The sequence below is a fragment of the Neoarius graeffei genome, chromosome 24 (genome assembly GCF_027579695.1).
Source record: "Neoarius graeffei isolate fNeoGra1 chromosome 24, fNeoGra1.pri, whole genome shotgun sequence".
Classification (NCBI taxonomy): Eukaryota; Metazoa; Chordata; class Actinopteri; order Siluriformes; family Ariidae; genus Neoarius; species Neoarius graeffei.
In genome coordinates, this window is record NC_083592.1 from 37,143,390 (window position 1) to 37,170,855 (window position 27,466).

The 27,466-nt window shown below is 41.7% G+C and overlaps 1 protein-coding gene across 4 annotated transcripts in view; it reads right to left on the reverse strand.

The window, feature by feature from the left end:
* rtkna (rhotekin a) overlaps positions 1–27,466 on the reverse strand; it is a 150,160-nt gene that overhangs the window by 56,881 nt on the left and 65,813 nt on the right. Inside the window, exon 1 of one of the 4 annotated variants that reach the window (XM_060907187.1) lies at positions 14,700–14,790. The exons of the other annotated variants lie outside the window; for them this stretch is intronic. Coding sequence (XP_060763170.1) covers positions 14,700–14,723 — 24 coding nt within the window. The 5' untranslated portion in view covers positions 14,724–14,790. Of the gene's footprint in view, positions 1–14,699; positions 14,791–27,466 lie in introns of those variants that run through there. 4 annotated transcript variants of the gene reach the window in all.

The following is a 27,466-nucleotide window of genomic DNA, read 5'->3' on the forward strand; positions in this document are numbered from 1 at the left end:
TTTATACAAGTTAGTACTGTGCAGAAGTGTTCTATTAGTGCGCGCACGCGCAATTCTGGGATGTCAACCGCATGAAAGCCGGCACTGAGAGAAGAAGGATGCTAAATAAATAAATAAATAAATAAACCCAGACCTAAAGGCCTCACACAGTGCATCTATTTAAGTCACTGAATCAAACAAACAGACAACAAACCACAAAAGAGACTTCCTGTATTATCATCCTGCTTATAAATGAAGATAACGATGCAAGTCTGACAGCAATATCCATTTCCTCCATTGACACATGACTCAGACTCCGGGCACAGGCTCATCTCGACCGGACAGTGGAAGATTGGAAAAAGGCTCGGCGACATTTCTGCAGTCTTCAACAGTCCGGTTTTGGTGATCCTGCGGCCTCAGATTCCTATCAGTGTAGCTCAGGTTCGATGTGCTGCAAGTACCGACATGCCTTTCTTCTCACCACGGTTGTAAAGAGTGGTTATTAGCTCATCTGGCCAACAAGCGATGAGCCAATGCCATCCTGTGCTGCCCATCTTCTGTTGTCCATCTGGCGTCATCCACATTTCACTAAAATCGCTTCTTCTCTCTCAATTCTTCACTGATTTTTATTCTTTTTGGCAGGAAGGTAGGTCTGCCTGGAGTGCATACAACTTCCAGCTTTGCCCAACTGCAATTAATAATGAAGACATGAAGTAATTAAGTCCTGACGAGCAGTTTCCACACAAATCACGTCTTCTCCCTCAATTCTTCACCCATTTTGATTCTTTCTGGCATGAAGGTAGGGGTACCCAGGGTGCATATAACTTCTACCCAGATTTGCTTCATTACAATTATTAATGGCGTTATGGACTAATTAAGCCTTAATGAGCGGTGCCAAGTTTTCCAAAAGCATTATAGCACAAAGATCATACTTAAATGGTAGAGCGAGCAGCACAATGAATACTCTCTCCTAGTTAAGATGCTCTTAGCATTAAGAGGCTTTTGGGAAACCCAGCCCAGTTCAACAAAAATCGCTTCTTCTCAGTCAACTCCTCACCATTTTGGATTCGTTTTGAAGGCACAGGGCCTCCACTAACAACTATACATTAACTAGACAGGGCTGGAGTGAGCTACGCCGTCATTGACGGTCTCGTTTGAGTTACCCTGGACTTCCTGTCAGCTCAGACCAGTCTGCCCATTCTCCTCTGCCCTCTCAACAGAGTTTTTCCACCCGCAGAACTGCTGCTCACTGGACGTTTATTTGTTTGTACTATTCAGTGTAACCTCTAAAGAGACACCGAGATGAGATTTTTCTCCATTCTGATGTTTGATGTGAACTTTAACTGAAGCTCTTGAACTGGATGATTTTATGAATAGTACTGCTGCTATAGACAGCGTGCACGTGACGCCACGAGGTCACGTGATATTTGTTTATCTGCCATCTTGGACGGCACGGCCGCGCATAGAACTTAGACGAACCTGTTCTAATTATCAAGTGTGTGGGAGTAGATCTTTCGAGAATGGTTATATCTTGTTCAGCATTTGGTTGTACCAATAGACAGGGCCAAAAGGAGGGCCTGTCGTTTTATAGATTCCCCGCAGACGAGGAGAGACGCGCAAAATGGGTGTCCGCTGTGCGAAGAGAAAACTGGTACCCCAGTTCTACCAGCCGAATTTGTAGTGAACACTTCATATCAGGTAGGTGTAATCTTCTAATACATTTATATCCGATATTGAATAATAATTCTGCACAGATAAAGATAGCGGTGATGTGATTTTTTTTTCCAGACAAAAACATACATATTTACAACCCTGTCATTATCTGGAACCGAGTTTAGATTTCGAACATTCTTACGATAAAACGTCCTGCATAGCCTCTTTATGATAAACGTCTTAATGCCACTTACCCGTGAGGTTATCAAGTAGACATTCTTCTTCGGAACCTTCCAGAGGTATAGTTGGGATACCCATCCCGCAACAAAATATTTATAAGCTTCCAGGCTCTTGTAAGCTTTGAGGGCTTTGCCAGTGTAACACGATTCACGATTAACGAGAAAATTGTAAATGTCGTGGTAGGCCAGATCGGGCAAATCACCGGCACCGCAGCTCCGAATTTCCCTGAACAAGGATTGCGGCAAGTTGTACGGATCTGCAATCCCCAACCTGGAACACTTTTCCATGTAATGCTACCTCACGTCACCTTCAAGATCCTGAACAAACTTAGACAAGTTATCGCGCGATGTAGCTGGGGTATTTTCCGAATTTTCTTGGGGATTACTCCCTGGATCCATTACGCTCGCACAAGGTAAACAATCCTGAAGCCATCCAATATGGCGGAGTAAACACGGACGGGTCACGTGACTGCACATCTTCTATAGGATTGGTTGACTGTAGCAGCTAACTTCCTGAATGAGGATGGGAACTGTTCCTGTTAAAGTGGCTCCTGAGTGCAAACATGTGGATTTATTTAGCCATGGTCAGGTGGTGTTAATTTTCTAAGTAAAAAAAAAAAAAATTATATACATCAGCTCTGACAGTAGTTGATCTTAGTATTGCAGGCACAGAAACCGGATACAAAAATAACAGTAATGAACACGCGGCGCTTCTCATGGTCACGGCCAGTCAATCCAGAATGACATACTTATAGGTATTTATAGAAACAAGAGAGGATCACTGGAGAGGTTTATATGGACCTCCCTAACTGCTGGAACTGATGTTCTGACACCATGAAATGAACCATGAAGTTCAAAGCACTCTTGTAACACCCACACATACTAATGCATAAAAACCGCTGGTGTAAAGCAGCTCTTAAAACGGAGCTGAAGTCATTTTTAAACTCGTGACTCGTATTGGCAACTAATTGCAATTAAATATTAGACTTATCGGCCTATTCAGTTTTTAGCCATGTTGAATTTAGTTCGTTTGGTCCACGGCAGGCGTCACTTATCCGCGCGATCTTCACGAGACTTGTGCGAGACTTCGAAACGTCATGTCAGCGCCGCCATTTTGAAAACTGTTTTCCAAACGAAGTATTGCACAAAAACGAGTTTAAATGATGATTACTGCCTGCTTTTTTTCAAACTTTCCTGATTGCTATCAAAACAAACAAAACTTCTGGCTTGATTACATCAGCATTCGAAAGAGGGCGCGCACGTCTTTTGACAACGTTGGCAGATGGTGGTCACTTTGATTTCCGCTGTACGTTTTACTTCCGTCCTACGATGTCTCAGCGAATCTCGTTTATGGCCATCGCTTTGACATATGGACCAATATATTACATAGCATATTTCAAACACTCATAACTTGCTATAGCAGTGACAAAATAGCTATCAAAAGTGCATTCCTATATTTAATAAAATGCCGTGCCGGGTGGCACGGTGGTGTAGTGGTTAGCGCTGTCGCCTCATAGCAAGAAGGTCCGGGTTCGAGCCCCGTGGCCGGCGAGGGCCTTTCTGTGTGGAGTTTGCATGTTCTCCCCGTGTCCGCGTGGGTTTCCTCCAGGTGCTCCGGTTTCCCCCACAGTCCAAAGACATGCAGGTTAGGTTAACTGGTGACTCTAAATTGACTGTAGGTGTGAATGTGAGTGTGAATGGTTGTCTGTGTCTATGCGTCAGCCCTGTGATGACCTGGCGACTTGTCCAGGGTGTACCCCGCCTTTCACCCGTAGTCAGCTGGGATAGGCTCCAGCTTCCCTGTGACCCTGTAGAACAGGATAAAGCGGCTAGAGATAATGAGATGAGATAAATAGAATTTTGATGATAAAAAAAAAAAAAAAAAATTGCCTTCAGGTTCTCCTTTAAGGTATGAGCAGTCATGCAACGAAGGAAACAAGCAAGAGAACAAACGTATAAAAACATTATAGAGAACAGTCAAGAAGTGCTGTGATCAGTCCAACAACGGTGCAGAAATACCTATCCATAATATTCCCTAGAAATCAATCACTCATAACTCCGGAGTCACAAAATGATGTATCAAAGTATGTGTGATGAATACCGCTGCAAAACAGCCAGCTTTCCTAGAACGTTGTCCCTCGCTCAGTGCTGGTTCAGAATTATCTGGGGGTCACAGAAACACTGGTGGATATGCAACTAACTAAGAATGAACGAAAAAAAACAAAACTGATTTAGATTCATAATTCTTGAAACACTATCTTATCAAAGATGCTGCATACCACCACCACCACCACCCCCCGAATTCTTGCAGCTGGAGATCACATTAATATCGATCCTGAACAGTCTGAAGCTCATCATTCAACACATTATTTCTAGCACTTTCATCCATTACAGCCCCATGTGTGATGTTTAAGGTCACGGTCCTTGGACACACACTACATTATTCAGGAAGTGACCTGTATACAGTGGTATGCAAAAGTTTGGGCACCCCTGGTCAAAATTGCTGTTACTGTGAACAGTTAAGCAAGTTGAAGATGAAATGATCTCCAAAAGGCATAAAGTTAAAGATGACTCGTTCCCTTTATATTTTAAGCAAAAACAATTTTTTTTAATTTTCATCTTTTGCATTTTCAAAATTACAAAAAAAGGAAAAGGGCCCAAAGCAAAAAAAGTTTGGGCACCCTACATGGTTAGTACCTAGTAACACCCCTTTGGCAAGTATCACAGCTTGTAAACACTTTTTGTAGCCAACTAATAATCTTTCAGTTCTTACCTGGGGGATTTTCACACATTCGTCCTTGCAAAAGGCTTCCAGTTCTACAAGTTTCTTGGGCTGTCTTGCATGCACTGCTCTTTTGAGATCTATCCACAGATTTTCAATGACGTTTAGGTCAGGGGACTGTGAGGGCCAGGGCAAAACCTTCAGCTTGTGCCTCTTGAGGTATTCCATTGTAGATTTTGAGGTGTGTTTTCGATCATCGTCTTATTGTAGGACCCATCCTCTTTTTAACTTCAACTTTTTTACAGATGGTGTGATGTTTGTGTCCTGAATTTGCTGGTATTTATTTGAATCCATGCCTCCCTCGACCAATGAAATGTGCCCTGTGCCACTGGCTGCAACACAACCCCAAAGCATGATCGATCCACACCCATGCTTCAGAGTTGGAGAGGTGTTCTTTTCCTGGAATTTGGCACCCTTTTTTCTCCAAACATGCCTTTGCACATTGTGGCCAAAAAGTTCTATTTTGATTTCATCAGTCCACAGGACTTGTTTCCAAAATGCATCAGGCTTATTTAGATGTTCATTTGTAAACTTCAGACACTGAATTTTGTGGCTAGGATGCAGGAAAGGTTTTCTTCTGATGGCTCTTCCATGAAGGTCATATTTGTTCAGGTGTCGCTGCATAGTAGAACAGTGCACCACCACTCCAGGGTCTGCTAAATCTTTCTGAAGGTCTTTTTTAGTCAAACAGGGGTTTTTATTTGCCTTTCTAGCAATCCAACGAGCAGTTCTTTCAGAAAGATTTCTTCATCTTTCAGACCTCACCTTGATCTCCACTGTTCCTGTTAACTGCCATTTCTTAATAACATTACAATCTGAGGAAACAGCTACCTGAAAACACTTTGCTACGTTCTTGTAGCCTTCTCCTGCTTTGTGAGCATCAATTATTTTATTATTCAGAATGCGAGGGAGTTGCTTAGAAAAGCCCATGGCTGTTGATTTTAGGGACAAGTTTGAGGAGTCAGAAAATTTATACAGCTTTGAAATCTGCATCATCTGACCTTTCCTAATGAAGAATTTGAACAAGCCACAGCTCAATAAGCTAATTAAGGTCTGGAACCTTGCTAAAAGTTACCTGAGAACTCAAATGTATTGAGGTGCCCAAACTTTCACATGGCGTTCCTTTTCTTTTTTCACTCTCCAATTGTACAAAACAAAAATAAAGACACAAATCTTGCAGAAAACGCTGAAAAGAAATGTCTCGTCTTTACCTTTATGCCTTTTGGTGACCAGTTCATCTTCTGTTCACTTAACTATTCACAGTAACAGACATTTTCAGTAAGGGTGCCCAAACTTTTGCATGCCACTGTAGCTATATGGAAAGAGTGTGTGAGAAAAAGAGAGAGAGAGAACACAGAGCTGACCCCTCATACACAGCTGTGTTCTCCAGAGGATACATACAGGCCTTTCTGAACCCAAACGGTTCATTCACACCGCTCCTACAGCCTGAGAATATGAAAAGGGTTAAAGATGAATCAGACACAGGAAGTCCAGGGAACCTTGAGGACAGCCACAAAGACATGGGAAGAACATGCACTTTTTCTTCAATTTATACATACATTTTTTTCATCTCATCCTCAAACAAAACAACCGATCTCCTTTAGAAGAGCACACGTCACAACCACAACGTCGACATCTACAAAGAACTAAAAGCCTGGTTGGAAACACAATACCATACATTTTCAAATATTCTCACCAAAACTGTTTTTTTTTTAAACTCTTATTTAAAATCCTACAGAGACTAAAATCACCTCCTGCTGCATTCTTTAAAAAAAATATTTGTCCTACAAAAATACACCGATGACGTCAATTCTTGTCACAGCCTGCTGCAGAGTTTGAGGTTTCATGTTGAGTATATGAAATCAAATTAATTTTCCCAGTAAGATCCACAAGTGAGGGGAGATTCGGTTGTCAAACTCAGTCACGCATGCAATATATTCCCACGTCAACTCCATTTTACAGCAAGCTGTTAAATTTGTGGAAAATGTCATTGCTCGGTATGCTTAATAAACGTCAATGTTCCTGAGCCACACAGAAACCTTCTCCAGCTCTCTGGGCCATGTCGACTACATCCAAAGCCATAGAGAAGGAAAAAAAAAAAAAACATGAAAGCCTGTCTTCCTCCTGTTAATTCATGCTCATGTCAAATATACTTGGTGCTAGATTATGGGATTTATATCGGCTTAATTTGGCAAGTGTGTGTGGCTTTTTTTTTTTTTAAGAGCACTGAAGAGCAAAATCACAAAGCTGTATCCAACCAAATCTAATCTAGTTTTTGCTAGTCGAGAAGCAGAAGACCGTCATCGATCAGTAGCCTTCCTGTTAATCCCAAAGTCCAGCAACGTGTCTCAACTAGCAAACACCTTTTCAGCCTAGTTGAGCTGGCTGCAAAAACACACACACACACATCAATCAAACCACAGCTTAAAGTGCCATTCCACCATTGGATGTATTTTTTTGGCATAAAATACAATATATTTTATGACAACATGACTAGACAGAGAAATCTTTTAGCTTCAAAATGATATATCAAACATAATTTTTTGACAACGACAAGTATATTAATGGGGCGGCACGGTGGTGTAGTGGTTAGCGCTGTCGCCTCACAGCAAGAAGGTCCTGGGTTCGAGCCCTGTGGCCGGTGAGGGCCTTTCTGTGCGGAGTTTGCATGTTCGCCCCGTGTCCGCGTGGGTTTCCTCCGGGTGCTCCGGTTTCCCCCACAGTCCAAAGACATGCAGGTTAGGTTAACTGGTGACTCTAAATTGAGCGTAGGTGTGAATGTGAGTGTGAATGGTTGTCTGTGTCTATGTGTCAGCCCTGTGATGACCTGGCGACTTGTCCAGGGTGTACCCCGCCTTTCGCCCGTAGTCAGCTGGGATAGGCTCCAGCTTGCCTGCGACCCTGTAGAAGGATAAAGCGGCTAGAGATAATGAGATGAGTATATTAATTTTGCGACCAAAGTCACCTACCCTTTTAATTTCCGCGCGGTAGTGAAACGTGATGTCATCGGCAGGTTCCCCTTCTTGTGTATCACGTCACGTGTGACGTGGCACAGATTATCAGCAATGGCGGATAGAACGCGATTGTCACCTTCGGAAAAGAAGCGAAGGAAAATAGCAAGTGATGCCCAAAGGAGACGGTCGATGGTGAATATCGGCACAGCAATCGACAAGTGGAAATCGCGTTCTATCCGCCATTGCTGATAATCTGTGCCACGTCACACGTGACGTGGTACACAAGAAGGGGAACCTGCCGATGACATCACGTTTCACTACCGCGCGGAAATTAAAAGGGTAGGTGACTTTGGTCGCGAAATTAATATGCTTGTCGTTGTCAAAAAATTATGTTTGATATATCATTTTGAAGCTAAAAGATTTCTCTGTCTAGTCATGTTGTCATAAAATATATTGTATTTTATGCCAAAGAATACATCCAATGGTGGAATGGCACTTTAAGGCTTTCAAATTCCAGACTTTGCAAGAAACTCCACTATCATGGTTGGATACAGAGCGAGGCATCATGGTAGTAAAAACCAAGCAATCATTTCATTTCAGTTTTCCTGCTCGGAGGAAAGTCTCTGACGTGACGTAGAGACATCAAAATAGCTTCAGTTTTCAATAACATGCAAAAACGTTGCTTTCCGCAGCATCCATCTATTAAATTTACAAACGCATCCTCCTGCCATTTTAATCCTGCTGACTTGGCTTTGTTAACTACAGTACTTTAAATAAATGCATTCAAATTCATTCAGCCTACTTCTCTTGTGCAATCTCTTCTCTTTGTATTTCGACATAAGTTATATTTAGCCCGATAAACGCTTAAACAGATAAGAGGCTGTAGCTGGGATTTACTTATGTGTTGTTTAAGACTGAAATGATTCTAGGAGCAGAAGGGCTGAATTAATTACGATGCTCAACTCCAAGGCTCTCCGTAAACCAGGTTTATGATTAACCGTTTGATTATGGGGTCAACACAATGCCTGATTAAAATGCAGTAGCAAGCAAAGCATCAGATGCAAACTAAAAAGACACCTCTGTATTATTTGACTGATCTAGCAGACGTATGGTACAATCCCATCATGCAGCACAACGTGAAGTTGATTTTCAAGCTGTATATAAAATCTGTTAACAGCATTAGTCATGTAATAGGCCATTTGCAGGAATTGGTCACGTGTCAGTTTTCCCCATAGTAACAAGCCCGTGGTGGGCAAGCTAACTTGACATTCCTTGACAACCATAAGAGTTTGACTGGCGATGCAAAGCAATCCATTTCTATAATAGCTGTTTTTACCTTTTCTACTGTCTTTTTTGACACGGATTTTCGTGTGTACTTGGAAAAAGTCTGTGGTTTTAACTTCTGTCGTAAGTTAAAGCGAATCATTGGCTGTAAGAGAGAGTTTTTTTTGGACTCAAGTTGGTCGCCGCCGAAAGAAATTCACGTGCGAAATGGCGGATTTCTCAGCTATAACTTATAATTACTCCTTTTCGACCTTTATCATTCGCTTAATGTGTGAAGATTCTTGAAAATAAATATAGATGAGCTATCTGCCATTTCACACGTGAATTTCTTTCGGCGGCGACCAACTTGAGTCCAAAAAAACTCTTTTACGGCCAATGATTCGCTTTAACTTACGACAGAAGTTAAAACCACAAACTTTTTCCAAGTACACACGAAAATTCGGGTAAAATTAAAAAAAAAAAAAAAAAAGACAGTAGAAAAGGTAAAAACAGCTATTATAGAAATGGATTGCTTCGCATCGCCAGTCAAACTCTTATGGTTGTCAAGGAACGTCAAGTTAGCTTGCCCACCACGGGCTTGTTGCTATGGGGAAAATTGACACGTGACCAATTCCTGCAAACGGCCTATCGAGCACATCACCCAGCAGGCCTGTAAAACATCTTGATCCCAATCAGTCTCTTCCCCCCCATATGGTCGGCCAGTATAAGGAAGAAGCTGATTATCTATCTTGTGCTTTACACTGAATCAGGCGTGACAGCCTTGTAAAACAAAACACCGGTGCTGCGATCTCGTCCATCGGATTCTGTGACACAGAACTGCTCTTTCAATTTCTCTTTCCTGCTGCATTATCCACAAACAGGAAGCATCTTGACATTTTTAGGTCGGAGATAAAGTGCAGTCTCTAGGCTAAAAATATATATCCAAGTCAGTATGCTGCATCTGGACAAGTCAAGCAGAAAGGACACGAGGGTCTAATGGCAGAATTGAGACACACGGCAGGAAGGATAGGTTTTTGGGAACCCTGTGTGCGCGCGTCAGTGCGTTTCCTACCTCTTCATTTTGACAAGCATCTGTATAGCACACGCACTCCATCATGTTCTGATGCTTTTGAGAAGAATGATCTTAATTGGCCAAAGACATGTCCCAGATTTTCCAGCTGTGCCACATCCTACAATCTGGCCTTAATAAAAATCAGGACTTGGGCCTTTCAGGTGGCATTGTGAGAAAAGACCCAAGAACAAAACGTCCAGTACGTTCCTAAAGCCAGTATCTTACTGGACTGCGACAGCTTGCGACAAATTGCGAACGTCATTCGCGAGAGTGTTTCAAAAGTGTCTTGAAACATTCGTGGGGCTTCTCAATTTCCTCGCATGAGTCGCAAAGTGTTGCTCCTTCGTCGCTGAAATTTTGAACATGTTCAAAAAATTCGTGCGACAAAATTTCTTTCAAAATAGCTGAAAATGCGTCACTGGTGTCGCAAAGCCGTCGCGAACCTCTCAAGTCAGTTTCCGTGAGACAGGAAGTGCGAGTTCAGCCAGTATCTCACTGCGCTGCGACAAATTGCGAACGTCATTCGCGAGAGTGTTTCCAAAGTGTCTTGAAACATTCGCGGGGCTTCTCAATTTCCTCGCATGAGTCGCAAAGTGTCGCTCCTTCGTCGCTGAAATTTTGAACATGTTCAAAAAATTCGTGCGACAAAATTTCTTTCAAAATAGCCGAAAACGCGTCGCTGGTGTCGCAAAGCCGTCGCGAACCTCTCAAGTCAGTTTCCGTGAGACAGGAAGTGCGAGTTCAGCCAGTATCTCACTGCGCTGCGACAAATTGCGAACGTCATTCGCGAGAGTGTTTCCAAAGTGTCTTGAAACATTCGCGGGGCTTCTCAATTTCCTTGCATGAGTCGCAAAGTGTCGCTCCTTCGTCGCTGAAATTTTGAACATGTTCAAAAAAATTCGTGCGACAAAATTTCTTTCAAAATAGCCGAAAATGCGTCGCTGGTGTCGCAAAGCCGTCGCGAACCCTTCTCAAGTCAGTTTCCGTGAGGCTTCCTCTACTTCCCTGCCTGCCGAGGGAAAGCTGGGCTGCGACAGCCTGCGACTAGTTGGAGACACAACAATTGCGGTAAAATATGCGAATATCAATTCAGTGTGATTCCAAGTGAAAATTGTTGTTAATTCGCATATTTTATCGCAACTGTTGTGTCTCCAACTAATCGCGGGCTGTCGCAGCCCAGTGAGATACTACCCTTCGCGTTCAATGTTGTGTTTGTAAAACCACATCCAGACCAGTCTCAGGTGAGCAATTAACAGCGTGCAAAAACAAACAAACATTCACAAGCGGACACACTGCATTTCCTGCAAAAAACAAACTAATTAATAACTGCTAGCAGGAACGCATCCACTAAAGGATGCTTGACCAGCATGAAATGAAAACAGCAGACACACAAAGTGCTGTCACACTTTAGGGGTTTATACCCTATCTATTGATTTGTTTGGAACAAAACCGATGCTTCAGGAGTCAAATTGATCTTACAATGTGACAAAAGAGCAAAAAGCAGACCTTCTCTGTGTTTAGACTAATAGTGTCAGACTCCTGTGGATCAGATTTACCAGGATCAGATCACACATCTCTCACTGTATGCATCAAATAATCAGAAAGCTTATGTGGAAGAGAGCAATTAAAGGTTTGCGTTAGAGTTTCAGTTAAAAATGAAAGTGAACAGATATTACTGAAGCACTGGGATACTCCACGTTGCATGATATAAGCTACACAGCAGTTAATGTTGATACCAACCCTGTCTGAAATATCAGCAAATGGCAAGACATTCAGGTCTTTTTATTCAGCATGTTGGAACATTCTGAATGTGGAAAAGATGAAAAAAGTTCAAGAAAATGACCGAAAATGCGTTTAAAATGGACCAAACTGTTATGGGGAAATGTAATACAGGATCAGCATCAGCAGAAATCCAAAGCCCATGTGATCAGTATTGGAAATTAACATTTTCAATTATATCTCTCATAAAAAAATAAATAAATATTCCCTATGCAGCGATTGGCCAAGGATGGCTCATGTGACATAAAATTGTTCCACCGCTGATTAAGCAATGCAGCTCGTCAAAAATATTTTTTTTAAAAAATGTATATGGTGTGAGTCAGTCATGGTGTATCCTGGATATATCGTGAACTGACGTCACGATATTCTGTCGGCGCCTCGACTGACCTCCTGCCCGTTTCCTCAATTACGACTCTGCCTGCGGTATCATTTAACATATCTGTGTATCCTGTGTATCATTTAACATATCTGCACTTACATCCGCCTCTCTGACAAACTGGGCTTTCGCACCTAAACCACAGGAAGTCAAGGTTATAGAAACTCTAATGAGGCTGAGGTGACAATATAGTTTAAAAAAAAAAAAAAGTTAGAAAAATTACAGTGGGCGCTTTTTGAATATTCTTATGCGGCTATTGAAAAAAAAGATGGTCCGACAAGGAGGGGGGGGGGGGGGGGGGGGGAATCAAGGGCACCCCAGGAAACAAGGCTCAATAAGGCACACTAGACGTGGCGTAATATTTTGCATCATCCTTGCATGGGTATAGTCACCCCTGGTCAATCGAGGCGCAGACAGAATATCAGAGGCAAAACTATACAAGATCAAGGGACGAGAAACAGGAGTCAAAAAACCAGGAGGTCAACAAGAACAGGGACAGGAAACAAGGCTCAGTAAGGCACACTCAACGCAGTGTAATACCACTGTAATCCCAATTACAGTGGGTGCTTTTTGAATATTCTTATGCAGCTATTGAAAAAAAAAAATGTATGGTCCGACAAGGGGGGGGGGGGTCAAGGGCAGCCCAGGAAACAAAGCTCAGGAAGGCACACTAGACGCGGCGTAATACTTTGCACCATCCTTGCATGGGTGTAGTCACCCCTGGTCAATCGAGGCACTGACAGAATATCAGAGGCAAAACTATACAAGATCAAGGGACGAGAAACAGGAGTTGAAAAACCAGGAGGTCAACAAGAACAGGGACAGGAAACAAGGCTCAGTAAGGCACACTCGACGTGGTGTAATACCACTAATCCCAATTACAGTGGGCGCTTTTTGAATATTCTTATGCAGCTATTGAAAAAAAAAAAGTATGGTCCGACAAGGGGGGTCAAGGGCAGCCCAGGAAACAAAGCTCAGTAGGCACACTAGACGCAGCGTAATACTTTGCACCATCCTTGCATGGGCGTAGTCACCCCTTGTCAATCGAGGCACCGACAGAATATCAGAGGCAAAACTATACAAGATCAAGGGACGAGAAATAGGAATCGAAAAACCAGGAGGTCAACAAGAACAGGGACAGGAAACAAGGCTCAGTAAGGCACACTTGACGCAGTGTAATACCACTGTAATCCCAATTACAGTGGGTGCTTTTTGAATATTCTTATGCAGCTATTGAAAAAAAAAAAATGTATGGTCCGACAAGGGGGGGGGGTCAAGGGCAGCCCAGGAAACAAAGCTCAGGAAGGCACACTAGACGCGGCGTAATACTTTGCACCATCCTTGCATGGGTGTAGTCACCCCTGGTCAATCGAGGCACTGACAGAATATCAGAGGCAAAACTATACAAGATCAAGGGACGAGAAATAGGAATCGAAAAACCAGGAGGTCAACAAGAACAGGGACAGGAAACAAGGCTCAGTAAGGCACACTAGATGTGGCGTAATACTTCGCATCGTCCTTACATGGGCGTAGTCACCCCTGGTCAATTGAGGCGCTAACAGAATATCAGAGGCAAAACTATACAAGATCAAGGAACGAGAAACAGGAGTCGAAAAACCAGGAGGTCAACAAGAACAGGGACAGGAAACAAGGCTCAGTAAGGCACACTCAACGCGGTGTAATACCACTAATCCCAATTACAGTGGGTGCTTTTTGAATATTCTTATGCAGCTATTGAAAAAAAAATGTATGGTCCGACAAGGAGGAGGGAGGGGGAGCGGTCAAGGGCAGCCCAGGAAACAAAGCTCAGGAAGGCACACTAGACGCGGCGTAATACTTTGCATCATCCTTGCATGGGCGTAGTCACCCCTGGTCAATCGAGGCACCGACAGAATATCAGAGGCAAAACTATACAAGATCAAGGGACAAGAAACAGGAGTCGAAAAACCAGGAGGTCAACAAGAACAGGGACAGGAAACAAGGCTCAGTAAGGCACACTTGACGCGGTGTAATACCACTGTAAACCCAATTACTGTGGGCACTTTTTGAATATTCTTATGCAGCTATTTAAAAAAAAAAAAAAAGTATGGTCCGACAAAGGGGGGTGGGGGGGGGGTGGGTGTCAAGGGCAGCCCAGGAAACAAGGTTCAGTAAGGCACACTAGACGCGGCGTAATACTTCGCATCGTCCTTGCATGGGCGTAGTCACCCCTGGTCCTGGAGTGTCCTGGGGTGCCTGTGACCCCCCTTTGTCGGACCATACTTTTTTTTCCCCCCAATACCTGCGTAAGAATATAATCACTATAATATAATTTACTGTAAAGCACATGGATCTAAACTCTAACCAGCCCATCAGTCAGTGCCAGTGCAGCAGTGCACGCTGACCTTCACGTGACTCTGGACCCCATCATGTCTGACACAGTGCGCATGCACGCAGCGCTCGCGCGACACAGCACTGGACCATTAAAGCTCACAACCGTTAGCGTTAGCATCAGAGCCTGCTGAGGTAAACATGTCCTTCACATTTTCACACAACGCACAAAGATTCATTTCTCTAACTGTTTACATCCTCACTAACATCCCGAGTCCGACACCAAACTTACTCGTTGGTTCTTTGAGTTGTTCATGGCGCTGCGAGAGAGGAAGCACAGAAAAGTCCCGAATCATGCCGCTTGCGCAATACTCCACACACACACACACACACCCCAAAGCTTCTGCTGCTTCTTCCAGGCAGCAGGAGAGGAGGTGTGGGCTCGCCTTCCTGCGGGACTCCAACTCTCAGCTCAGCTTTATTCACCACTCCAGGCTGAGGAACAGCAAGTGGACGCAGACTTGCCAACTTTTCAAAATTCTCCTGGGGGAGAAAAGTGCGTGAGTGACATTTTCAACCGGCCGAGGGTCTGATGCGCGGTTGAAATGATAAAAACAGTGGATCCCAGTTAATTGCAAACCATTTGAAATTTATACAATTAAAGAGTTTTTGAATTGATGATATTGCTCCATCAGTTACTCTAGGTTATGGGATTCATGTATCAGGCATGAGAGAGCTCAGAGTGAAAAATCTGAAATAATACTCGTCTTGAATTTTAATATAATAACAATGAAAGGGAAGTCTGCTGAAATCAGATTCTTAGCTGAAAAATCTCATGCCTGAATACTGTCTACATACAGAGACCCACAGAAAATAACACAAGTGATGGTTTAGAAGAATGTTTATCATTTCTTAAAATAGTCACAGTGAATGAAAGGATTATTGGATTGCATCAAATGTGTTTTCCTTCTGTAAGCTCATGTAAAAATACAGAGAACTATAATATCATATATAAATTCAATTTTAATAAGATTTAACCAAAATAGTAACAACTCAATTAAATAAATACTGCACTTTATTTTTTTTTCGGGGTCCAAAACCTGTGCTCTGATTGGCTGGTGAGCCTACGATCTGGACCCCGGTTACAGACCTCTGTCGACTCGCTCGTTCACAACAACAACAAACATAGTAGCATTTTTTTGTCAACATTTATCTTTAATAAGATTTATTTATAAGATTATCAAAAATCTTATAAATTTTTGCCAGCATTTCTCAGGAGAATAGCATTAACTTTACAGCATGGACAGTGATAATGACAGTGTTCACAGCGAAAGCGAGTTTTACTACCCTGAGGAAGAAGAAATAAAAGAAAACATTTCAGGAGAAAGCTAAAAACCTGTAACTTGCTAATGCCGAGCAAAAACATGGCTGGATCCTGAATGACTCAATTTTGTATAAATAGGGGACTACATAGGCGGCAAAATGTAGTCCTGCCATGGAAGTGCACTTGAATACCGAGGAGAAAGCAATTTGCATTACAGCCGTGAATGAGGATTCAAAATGCCGTCTCGCCTCAGCTCGGTTTTCCTTTTCGGGCGCTCTCGTTTTCTGTTAGAATTTGGTAAAGAAAAAAATAAATCTTATTTACCAGCTTAAGGTCGGTTCGTATGGTGAAATACTGGGACCTCGGCCTTGAATACTGACCTCGGCCCAGAGGGCCTCGCTCAGTACTTTCAAGACCTCGGTCACGGTATTTCACCATACGGACCTCCCAGCTGGTAAATAACATATATGTCTTGAATTTTAATATAACAACAATGAAAGGGAAGTCTTACTGTAAATCAGATTCTTAGCTGAAAAATCTCATGCCTGAATATTGTCTACATACAGAGACCCACAGAAAATAACACAAGTGACACTTTAGAAGAATGTTTATCATTTCTTAAAATAGTCACAGTGAACGAAAGTATTATTGAATTGCATCAAATGTGTTTTCCTTCTGTAAGCTCATGTAAAAATACAGAGAACTATAATATCATATATAAATAAATTTTAATAAGATTTGACCAAAATAGTAACAACTCAATTAAATAAATACTGCACTGTCTTAGTACTACTAAAACGCATCTCTCTGACTAAACGCTTTCCAACAGAATTTTTAAAAAGCACTAGAAATCCTATCAAAATCCTGTCGGAATGCATCAAAGGAATTTGCTCATTTGCAAACTTGGACTGAAAGTTTTCAAACAAAATTTAGAAATGGCGCTATAAATACTACCATACTATCAAAATATACTCCGCAAAGAAATTCACTTGAATGCAAAATTTTAGTACAACCAAAATACACTCACTAGTAATCTTTCACTTAAAACCTCAAAACTATCAAAATCAATCACTTTACAGATAATTCACTTGTAAACTTTCACTTAAAACTTTCAAACAAATTCAAAATAGCACTAAGACACTACCACACTATTCAAATACACTCACCAAACAAATTCTCCATCATGCAAAATTTCACTAAACACTTTAGAAGTTGTACAGTTTGTTTCTGAAATGGTATGGAAGACGAGTTTAATTTCACACTCAAATGTCCATTATATTCGGATTTAAAGTATCTTTACCTTAAAATGTGTAACTGGCTGGTCGAACATTTGCTTATCCATGGAAATTCATTTTCCCATGCAACCTGGTATTTGCATTCATGTTTTTGCCATTTGGTATTGGGTTTAGTGGCCATGATGAATGACTGCTTGTAAAAAAATGTCGGACAGCCTGGGTGAATCCTACATTATGGAAGTGACCGTCATTCTGTTCGTTGATTGGTTAAAAATCAGTTAACGTCAGCAGTGTTTTTCATACGATTCTGATTGGACATAATCGGGAGTATTTTTAACTTGGCGGTAGGGATTTCCCAAAACCGGGAGATTATCCAGTTTTTAACAAATACAATCGGGAGGCGGGAGACGGAGGCTAAAATCGGGAGCCTCCCACCGAAATCGGGAGGGTTGGCAAGTATGGATTTCTGAAGCATAATCCCGTCCAAGTCTCTCTCTCTTATACATCCAGCCATCCAATCAACTCTTTCCATCATCTATCTTTCATCCAGGCATCACTCCTTTCCTGTTTCCACCAATCTTTCCATCTATCCAGTCATCATTCGGTCTCTCTGTCTACTTACCAAAATAATCTCATTATTACACGTTTACCACTTAACACAAATTCACACAGAGTGTGTTACCACAAGGTTTCAAATACTTAAGGATTGACTGCATCACTGCACTGACGATACCAGGAATGACACGACTGAATGAAGAAGACAAAGTCAGGACACTAGTGATCTGGCTCAGAACGAGTTCTGGTGGTCGGACGCAAGTCGTGACTTTTGTGAAGCATGGATCCATGACCTCAGCATGAGGCTTCCCCTTGTACGTGACTTAAATTCAATGCATACATCTTATATGCTCTGATGTGACTGCTATGGAAATGGTATGACTCAAAGTATATGCTGCGACTACTGCAAAATAGATCAGACGTTGACTCAATCTGGAAATGGGGGTGTGACGATGTGGAAGTGACTTGGACTTGAGGATAAGCGATTTTTACTCTGCCACCAGAGACCGAGTTGCCTACCAGAGACCGAGTCGCCAGCACGACCGTCACAGGGGCCGACCAGAGACCGAGTCGCCGACGCGACCGTCTAGATTTCCTTGAAAACCTGGCTGGTGCTACTTGTAATTAAATCTGGATTTCTCACCATTTCTAATCAAGCCTAGATAAATCAGTCTGAAGAACTCCGTGTTGTGAGGCATATTTTAGTAGCAGGAATGAGGAGGAGTATGCTTGAACTTAGATTTTGATTATAACTTTCAGTTATACAACCTTAAATTAACTGGGAATAAAGGAGTCATTACATGGACAACATTTGTAATGTAGGCAAAAGAAGACAGGATATACATATATGCACTATGCATCATGTTATGTTTAGACATCCATACGTTAAGTTTATTAATTTTTCAAGAGAAACAAAACCGAACACTGATTCCGAACTGATGCTTCCTACTGTGTGTCCATTGTCTTGACGGTCATAATAGTCAATATTCATAATAAAACACACTCAGATATAGAAACCTGCCTTTAAAACAACAGCCTCTAATGCAGTAACTGACTCCTCGAACACTGTGTGGCTTATTTTCAATGCGGTTTAATCACAGGCCACCCCTCGAGTGTTTGATCAGGTGGGCAGCTGGAGAGTGAAGGCTGCCAAGGCTCCGACACATTCACAGAAAGATTACGATGCTGTGCCAGTATGAACAATGGGCACTATTCAGCCTGGTGGAAAACAGCAGCGCACGCCAGCATTTGAGATGCATCCCAAATGACTATATAGCAGTACAAGAGGTGGTGGGTAATGGAGAGTGTTATTTAATTCGAGCAAATGTCAGAAAATCAGCATTTTTTTCTCTTTTTTAACTTAAGACTACATTTATTTATATTTTACTCTGTACTTGAGCTGCTGCAACTTCTGAATTTTCCCCCATGGGGATCAATAAAGGAATATCTTCTCTTATGCTGATGTGAACCAGAGCACTAAATACAACCAAATAGTGGATGGGTAAACTGCTGCAGGTTCTGGATGATTTAGAGGGGCTTTTTTTTTTTTTTTGGTGAGAAAAATGACAAGAGTGGGCGAAAGGGAGCAGAGGTGAAAGAGAGGCATTTTGTGTAGGTACTGTAAAGACAGTGTGGGTGAGCTGTAAAAAGACATGAAAGAAAATCAAAGATGGTAAGATAAAGAGGTAGAGAAATGAAGAAAGGATCCTTTCCATAAATCTGTTAGGAGATAAAACGCTGGATGAAATGGTGAAAATCAGTGGGATGAATTGGCAAGGCTTTACAGGTACCACCTATCCCTGCCAAATAAACCTAACCCTCAACTCTCTAAATATACCCATGTTCTGTTTGCTCGGAGGTCCTGTGAAATCACATCTACAGCATCAGTTTCTAAGAATCAATCCTCACTGGTACAGTAATAGGATCTAGCATTGAACAGCTGCACACATAGCTGTGAAGCATGACATAGAGGGAAAATGTGTTGGGGGGACGACAGAGAGAGAGAGAGAGAGAGAGAGAGAGAGAGAGAGAGAGAGAGAGAGAGAGCACGAGAGAACACAAACGCAAGGGTCTCTTTTCTAAGTCACCTACAAATGCCGTAATGAGTTCTGAATCTTAAAGGAGCAGTGTGTAGTTTATAATATTCGTCATCATACGGCCCTGGTCCCACTCCAAAAATGTCATGTCTAGGCTCCTATTAGATCATGTTACAGCATACATGTCAACCTATACAGAATGTCCGTATTTTATACGGATTTGATTCAATAAACGTAGTATACGGGTGTACAAATAAAGTTATACGGATTCTTTAAAAAAACTTCAATATTTATTTAGAGCTATAATCAATTCCCACGATGATAAAAGAGCGCATAACATTTACAAACATACTGTACACCACAGAAAGCACAAACAGCCAGTAAAGAGTCTTATGAAATCGCGCGTTATCTTGTGGTAGCGAGACTTCGTTCCACTTTTGATCATGCGCACACCGCATTGCAAGAATCCCGCCAACCGGGAAGTAACATTTTGTTTGAAACGCGTATTTCCACCTGAGCGACTTTCACTAGCGACTGAAAAGATTCTGAATGGGCACTCCGGCAAGATCAACACAGACACTTGCTGTGACATGCAGCCTCGTGAGGTATTGGTGCAGAGCGCTAAAAAAGCTGTCATGGAGTACAATTCAGAACATTAGAGTGACACTTTGTGTTTTTGTCAAACATTGGAGCTTTGTATTCATTCTGAAGGTTTATTGTTATTAATATTGAATAAAAAGTAACTTGGATAGATCATTGTTAATTATCATTCAAATTTTAGGCAAGTTATTTTAATTTGCATCTTATAAGGATTTTATAAGGAATATACGGATTTTGGAGGTTGGTTATACAGGTTTGATTGACCAAAGGTTGACATGTATGTTACAGTAGATATTTATCACCAAAAGCACAACATGATGTCCTAATAGTGTTCATATAGGACTAGCTTGGGTAGCATACTTTTTTCCCCTGATCTATTCCCAGGTGACCACAGTCACCCAAAGGCTCCCATTTGGCCATATGCCATGTTGCATTCAGATATTGGACCATATAGGAACGGTTCATAGTTTTTGCCTGTTTGGCATCGCCTCTAAATTTCTTGTTGGTTGGATGGACTACTAACCGTTGATAGTGTAAATGTGTAGCAAGATTCAAACTGCATGTTGAATGTCAGTTTCACCAGATGCAACACGGAACCATGGATCTGCATGTGACATTTTCCGTAAACAATTTTAAAAGTTATTTCTAGTAGGCTGCTGTGTCCCAACAGGTAAGAACTGGAGTCATTCAAAATGCCCTCTGAGGAGATGAGTCTACCGTATATAGGTGTTACATACACAGACTTCTGAAACACTGAGAATTTTAAGATGTGCCATTTGGCCAAAGTTCATTCGACTATTTTCCGTAAACATTTATATGTCACATCTGGAATTTCAATTGCCTCTGTAACAGGCGTTCCAATTCTACTGAAATGTTCATGTTTTGCCACAAAGAAAGTGTGTTTACCTCGCTTGGATCATTGACAAGCTGAGTTAAAGTTAATTTGAGAAACACTCACTACGTTTACATGCACATAGAGAGAATCGAATTTCTGCCGTTGCTCGACTGAAATCAAAGTTCAAAATGCCATGTATACACCTTAATTCGGCTGAAATTGAACCGAACTTGATTTCTCGGAATCGAGCTACACGACCTAGTTTATGCGATTTCTGCCGAGCTACTTTGTGCATGTATACCCTATCGAGCTAGTTGTCAAGCTGCTTCCGGAAGTGACGAGTGACGAGACCACAAGCGGGAAACACAACAGCCTCGGTCGGCATGACAACGAATCATGACAACGGCATGAATCTTTTCTTTTTGTGGCATTGTTTGCACTGTTAAAATTTAGCTCACTTACTGTATCACCAAATACATCTGTACAGCTGTTGCATAGCTGTGAATTGTGTACATAAACAAGTCATTGTATTTGTGTGTGTGTGTGTGTGTGTATATATATATATATATATATATATATATATATATATATATATATATATATATATATATATATGTCCAACATCTGAAGAATGTCAATAAAAACAAAACAATTGAACTTTTTGTGCGTTTATTAAGACATAAGTTAAATTGTAAGCAAAAAATGGACTTTAGAAAAATATTATTGTGCAAAATAAGTTGTCTTACAAAACAGTGGTCTGCGCCGGACAGTTTGTAGCCATAGTCTGTTAGAGCAAGCCTAACAGCTTGAGCACGGAACTGCTAGTGTTACCAGATTGGGGGTTTTAAGTGCATTTTAGCGGATTTGAACATGTTTTGGGCTGGAAAACGTCAGCAGTATCTGGCAACACTATAGCTCTTCTTCATGACAATCGGAAGTGTACCAACACGATGGGGCGTGTAGCGCCACAATAGCCCGATTTCACTTGTGCATGTAGGATTGGATTTCTCTGGCACCCCTGCTGGGACCCTTTGCTCGATTACCGACAGCAGCTCGATTTGGACGTGCATGTAAACGTAGTGAGTGAGTCTACACCACTTTCTTATTTGAAGCAGAAGAGCCTTCTTGTTGCTTCATTCAGATGCTTGGATGTGTACTAGGTCCCATTAAGCTCTCACTCCCTGTGATTTGTTAACTTCAGTGTATTAGGAAATCAAAAAGTACCATACTGGGTACATACAAAGATGTTTCAATTTTACCCCTTGTGCAACATAACTGGGACCAACAGCATGACCGGAGCCCTATAAAACTGATGTCATTTCAAAGACAACAGAGAAAGTGTTACGCAGTACTGCAAGCATTGGTTGCCACAATAGCATGTGTTTGAGGGGTTTTTGTCTGACCCACATATTTAACTTCACCTTGGCATAGGTTTTACAAGTCTACAACTAGCGAGATGAACACCGTTCTTCCAAGAGATTTTCCCTCAAGTGGTGTTTTGATGATGGCAGTTGAGACTAAACATCTCTGTCCAAAATTTCCCCTGCCATTCATGCCCTAATAACAAATCATAACTCTCTTTCAGTCTCACTTAGATCTTTTCCTCTCACTTTCTTGATCCAAAAATCAAGGTCAGCTGGATCTACTTGGCCTTTTTATTTCTCGCATGTCACAGATCATGGTACAATGTTAACTGCTTAATTATTGCTTCTGCATTTGTAACTTGCTTTCCACTGCTGTGGCCGGTCCAACATGGATCCCATAAAGATTTGCGCTTCCGAAAACAACTTATGCTCAAGCCCTACCTTTACTTCAGTGGATAATTGCACCCGAACACTGATCTGTACCCAAGAGCTGCTACTGTACTTATAAAATCTCTCCTGTGTTTATGGCAAGCCTCCTGATCACAATATGCTCATACTAAACAGACTTAACACATTTAGTACTGTTTGCCTTTTGCCTTTACTCTTACGCTTCAGCTGTATAATGTAATGATTTATTAAAAAAAAAAAAAAAAAATCACCCTTGCCAGCATCACCCAGAAAAGACGGGTTCTCTTTTGACTATGGCGCCACATGTCTTGATTTTCTTTGCCACTAGCCCGGTCATTAGGAATCAAAATCCACATCCAGATTTCAAGTACTGGTCATGCTTACAACATTAATTATTACTTATAGACAAAAGACGCACACATTCTCATTATCTCTAGACACTTTATCCTGTTCTACAGGGTCGCAGGCAAGCTGGAGCCTATCCCAGCTGACTACAGGCGAAAGGCAGGGTACACCCTGGACAAGTCGCCAGGTCATCACAGGGCTGACACATAGACACAGACAACCATTCACACTCACATTCACACCTACGGTCAATTTAGAGTCACCAGTTAACCTAACTTGCATGTCTTTGGACTGTGGGGGAAACCGGAGCAGCTGGAGGAAACCCACGCAGACACGGGGAGAACATGCAAACTCCGCACAGAAAGGCCCTCACCGGCCACGGGGCTCGAACCCGGACCTTCTTGTGTGAGGCGACAGCGCTAACCACTACACCACCGTGCCGCCCGTGGACAATTTTATTCCATGAATTACTCACGGAGGCAGAACCACAGGGAGCAGCCATTGCCGGCTGGAAGTGGCGCACAGTCGTCGATTCCGGGTTATCGGGTTTGAGTAAACAAGCAGCGTTCTGTGGGTCGAGATTCCCAGTTCCCAGTCAAGTAACTTCAGAACACGTTGAAGAAATATAGATCTAATACTTGTAATAGATCTTTATAGCACATATCTATTATTTCATGGCATTATATGCAAGTAGATTTGGTTGTTTTTTGGGGTCAAGAGCTTCGCTGGCAAAGCTCGACAGGTTTAGAATGAGTAGGTCATGTGTTGAGAAACATCAAGTTTTGTTTTTTTTAAATTCTACAACCATAATAAACATATTGATAGAAACTTTATACTTTACACTTTCCTATGTGCCCACTGCCAAATAATATTATAGTTTTTAAATTACCTAAATTAGATGAAACGTAAAACTTGTCACCTTACTCGGTCACACCGGAGCACGCACTTCCGCATTCATAAAAGATTAATCACATGCCCTGTGTCCAAAATCACTCCTTATATAGGGAGGATGCCATTTTGTAGTGCTGTCCGAAATGATAGTGAGGATTATTACACCCTATATAGTGCACTCACAGGGAGTAGTGAACGAGTGAGTGATTTCAGACACAGGGATGGTGACAGCATGATAAATCACTTTCACTCTTTCAGTTTCAGTTTCGCAGTGGGAACACCCACCGTAAACAGGATAAAATCCGTCCAACATCCCATTAGGAATATAGAGATATATTTGGGCTATTTGGAGGTAAAACTTGTTGTGAGATGGCACGCGGATTTTATGCACGTCAGTCGATTCATTTTATAATTCAGGACAGCGATTTGGTTCAATCTTGAGAACTACGACACTGATGAACAGTGCCTTTTTTATTTTACTTTGACTCGATCCAGCCAAAGATCAGCTCGAGTAAGTGTAAATATTTCTTCTATTTCTTATGAGCAGATCGGTTGATAGTGTGTCATCTTAGACTGGTGTTTGCAACACAGTGACCGGTCCACTGCAGCCCAGACAATCGGACAAACCAACAATCATGCGTCACGACCAGTGCTGGAACAGCCCATGAAGGAGGCAACATGTCGCTGACCATGCCTGACTGGTGGAGCAGTGACCTAAAACTCACGTGTACTTGACAGGAGCTTATGACGAACGGTACATGACAGAACCACTGGTATCATACATGATCTTTTGAAATAGCTAGTAATTAAAATTTCACTACAGGTACACTTGAAGGGTGCAATACAAATAAAAATCCACAGTGTACATATCCTGAGGTCAATCAGATTAAAATTCATGGAGTGAAGATAAGAATAATTCCGGACAAGGACCGTTAACCCTAATCTCAGAGTGACTGCCTTCTTAGCTGTATAAAACAACTAATTAAAGTAATATGTAGCCTCATCAGGGCAGCTTAACATTTCTAGCATTTCACTTGGTTGCATGCAAAGTGATCATACATCTTACCATTTCTATGCCATTTATTTCCTCACAGAAAGAAAACAACCCATTCTCTAAACAAACAAAATCTTGTTTCCTGTCCTAAAGAAGTCTGTCTCGAGAACTTGCTTCCTTCCTTGATGTAAGCATCAGATGTATGTCCTTCACAATTGCACTGTTTGGGTTGCCTGGAGATTTTATATCTATGGTTATCTAACAAAAGTACAGTATACTAGTGCATCTCAAAAAATTTGAATACCATGAAAAAGTTCCTTTCTTTCATAATTTAATTCAAAAAGGTAAACTTTCATATATTCTATATTCATTACATGTAACGTGAAATATTTAAAGCCTTTTTTGTTTCAATTTTGATGATTATGGCTTATAGCTCATGAAAATCAGAAATCCAGTATCTCAAATTATTAGAATATTCCCTAAGATCAATCAAAAAAAGGATTTACAATCCAGAAATGTCCAACTTCTGAAAAGTATATTCATTTATACACTCAATACTTGGTTGGGGCTCCTTTACCATGAATTACTGTATCAATGCGGTGTGGCATGGAGGTGATCAGTCTGTGGCACTGCTGAGGTGTTATTGAAGCCCAGGTTGCTTTGATAGTGGCCTTCAGCGTATCTGTATTTTTGGGTCAGGTGTTTCTCATCTTCCTCTTGACAATACCCCATAGATTCTCTATAGGGTTCAGGTCAGGCAAGTTGGCTGGCCAATCAAACACAATATCATGGTCAGCAAACCATTTGGTAGTAGTTTTGGCACTGTGGGTAGGTGCCAAGTCCTGCTGGAAAAGGAAATCAGCATCTCCAAAAAGCTCGTCAGCAGATGGAAGCATGAAGTGCTCTAAAATCTCCTGGTAGATGGCTGTGTTGACTTTGGACTTGATAAAATACAGTGGACCAACACCAGCAGATGACATGGCACCCCAAATCATCACAGACTGTGGAAACTTCACACTGGGCTTCAAACACCTTGGATTCTGTGCCTCTCCACTCTTCCTCCAGACTCTAGAACCGTGATTTCCAAATTAAATGCAAAATGTACTTTCATCTGAAAAGAGGACTTTGGACCACTGAGCAACAGTCCATTTCTTTCTCTCCTTAGCCCAGATAAGACACTTCCGACACTGTCTCTGGCTCAGGAGTAGCTTGATATTAGGAATGCGAAAGTTGTATCCCCTTTCTTGAAGATGTCTGTTCGTGACGGGTCTTGATACACTGACACCAGCCTCAATCCACTCCTTGTGAAGCTCTCCCAAGTTCTTGAATCAACTTTTCTTGACAATCCTCTCAAGACTGCGGACATCCCTGTTGCTTGTGCACCTTTTCCAGCCACCCTTTTCAGCAATGACCTTTTGTGGCTTACCCTCCTTGTGGAGGGCATCAGTGATCATCTTCTGGACAACAGTCAAGTCAGCAGTCTTCCCCATGATTGTGATTATGTGTACTGAACTACACTGAGAGATGCACTGTGTTCATACTGTTTTACTCAAACTCGAAATGAAATATTCTAATATTTTGAGATGGGGTTTTTTTTATGTTTTTGTACTGTATGCCATACTGATTAAAATTAAAATAGAAAAATGCTTGAAACATTTTAGTTTATGTGTAATGAGTCTATAATATATAACTTTCACTTTCTTAAATAACTGATGGAAAATATTGAACTTTTTCACAATATTCTAATTTTTTGAGATGCACTAGTATAATTTTCAAACAGGAAATGTATTGAGGAGTTTTTCCACTGCTAATAAGCAGGCTCATGAGTGACAATGACCAGAAGGTAATGCATGCAAAGCTACTTGCTTATAAAAGTAGCCATGGAGACTGATCAGGAGATTACATGAGTACATTATCTAGAAGCAGTGTTGTAGTCAAGTCAACAGACAGTCAAGTTGTAGTCAAGCTGTAGACCAGCTGTGATGTATGGATTGGAGACCGTACCCTTAACTAAGAGACAGGAGGCAAAGTTGGAGGTGGCGGAGTTGAGGATGTTAAGGTTTGCGATGGGAGGTTGGACAGGATAAGGAACGACCACATCAGAGGGACGGCACATGTGGAGAGCTTGGGAATTAAGCTAAGAGAGATGAGACTGAGATGGTACGGGCACATCCTGAGAAGAGATGCAGAGCATGTTGGAAGGAGAATGTTGAGGATGGAGCTGCCAGGCAAACGAAAACGAGGAAGGCCAAAGAGGAGATACATGGATGTGGTGAGAGAGGACATGAAAGTGGCAGGTGTGGTAGAGAAGGACGTGGAAGACAGGAAGCAATGGAGACGAAAGATCCGCTGTGGCGACCCCTAATCAGGAGCAGCCAAAAGAAGAAGATGATGTTGTAGTCAAGTCAAGTCATTAAAGAAAATTTTGAGTCGAGTCTGAGAACAAGACTCCAACTGCACCATTTGATGGTG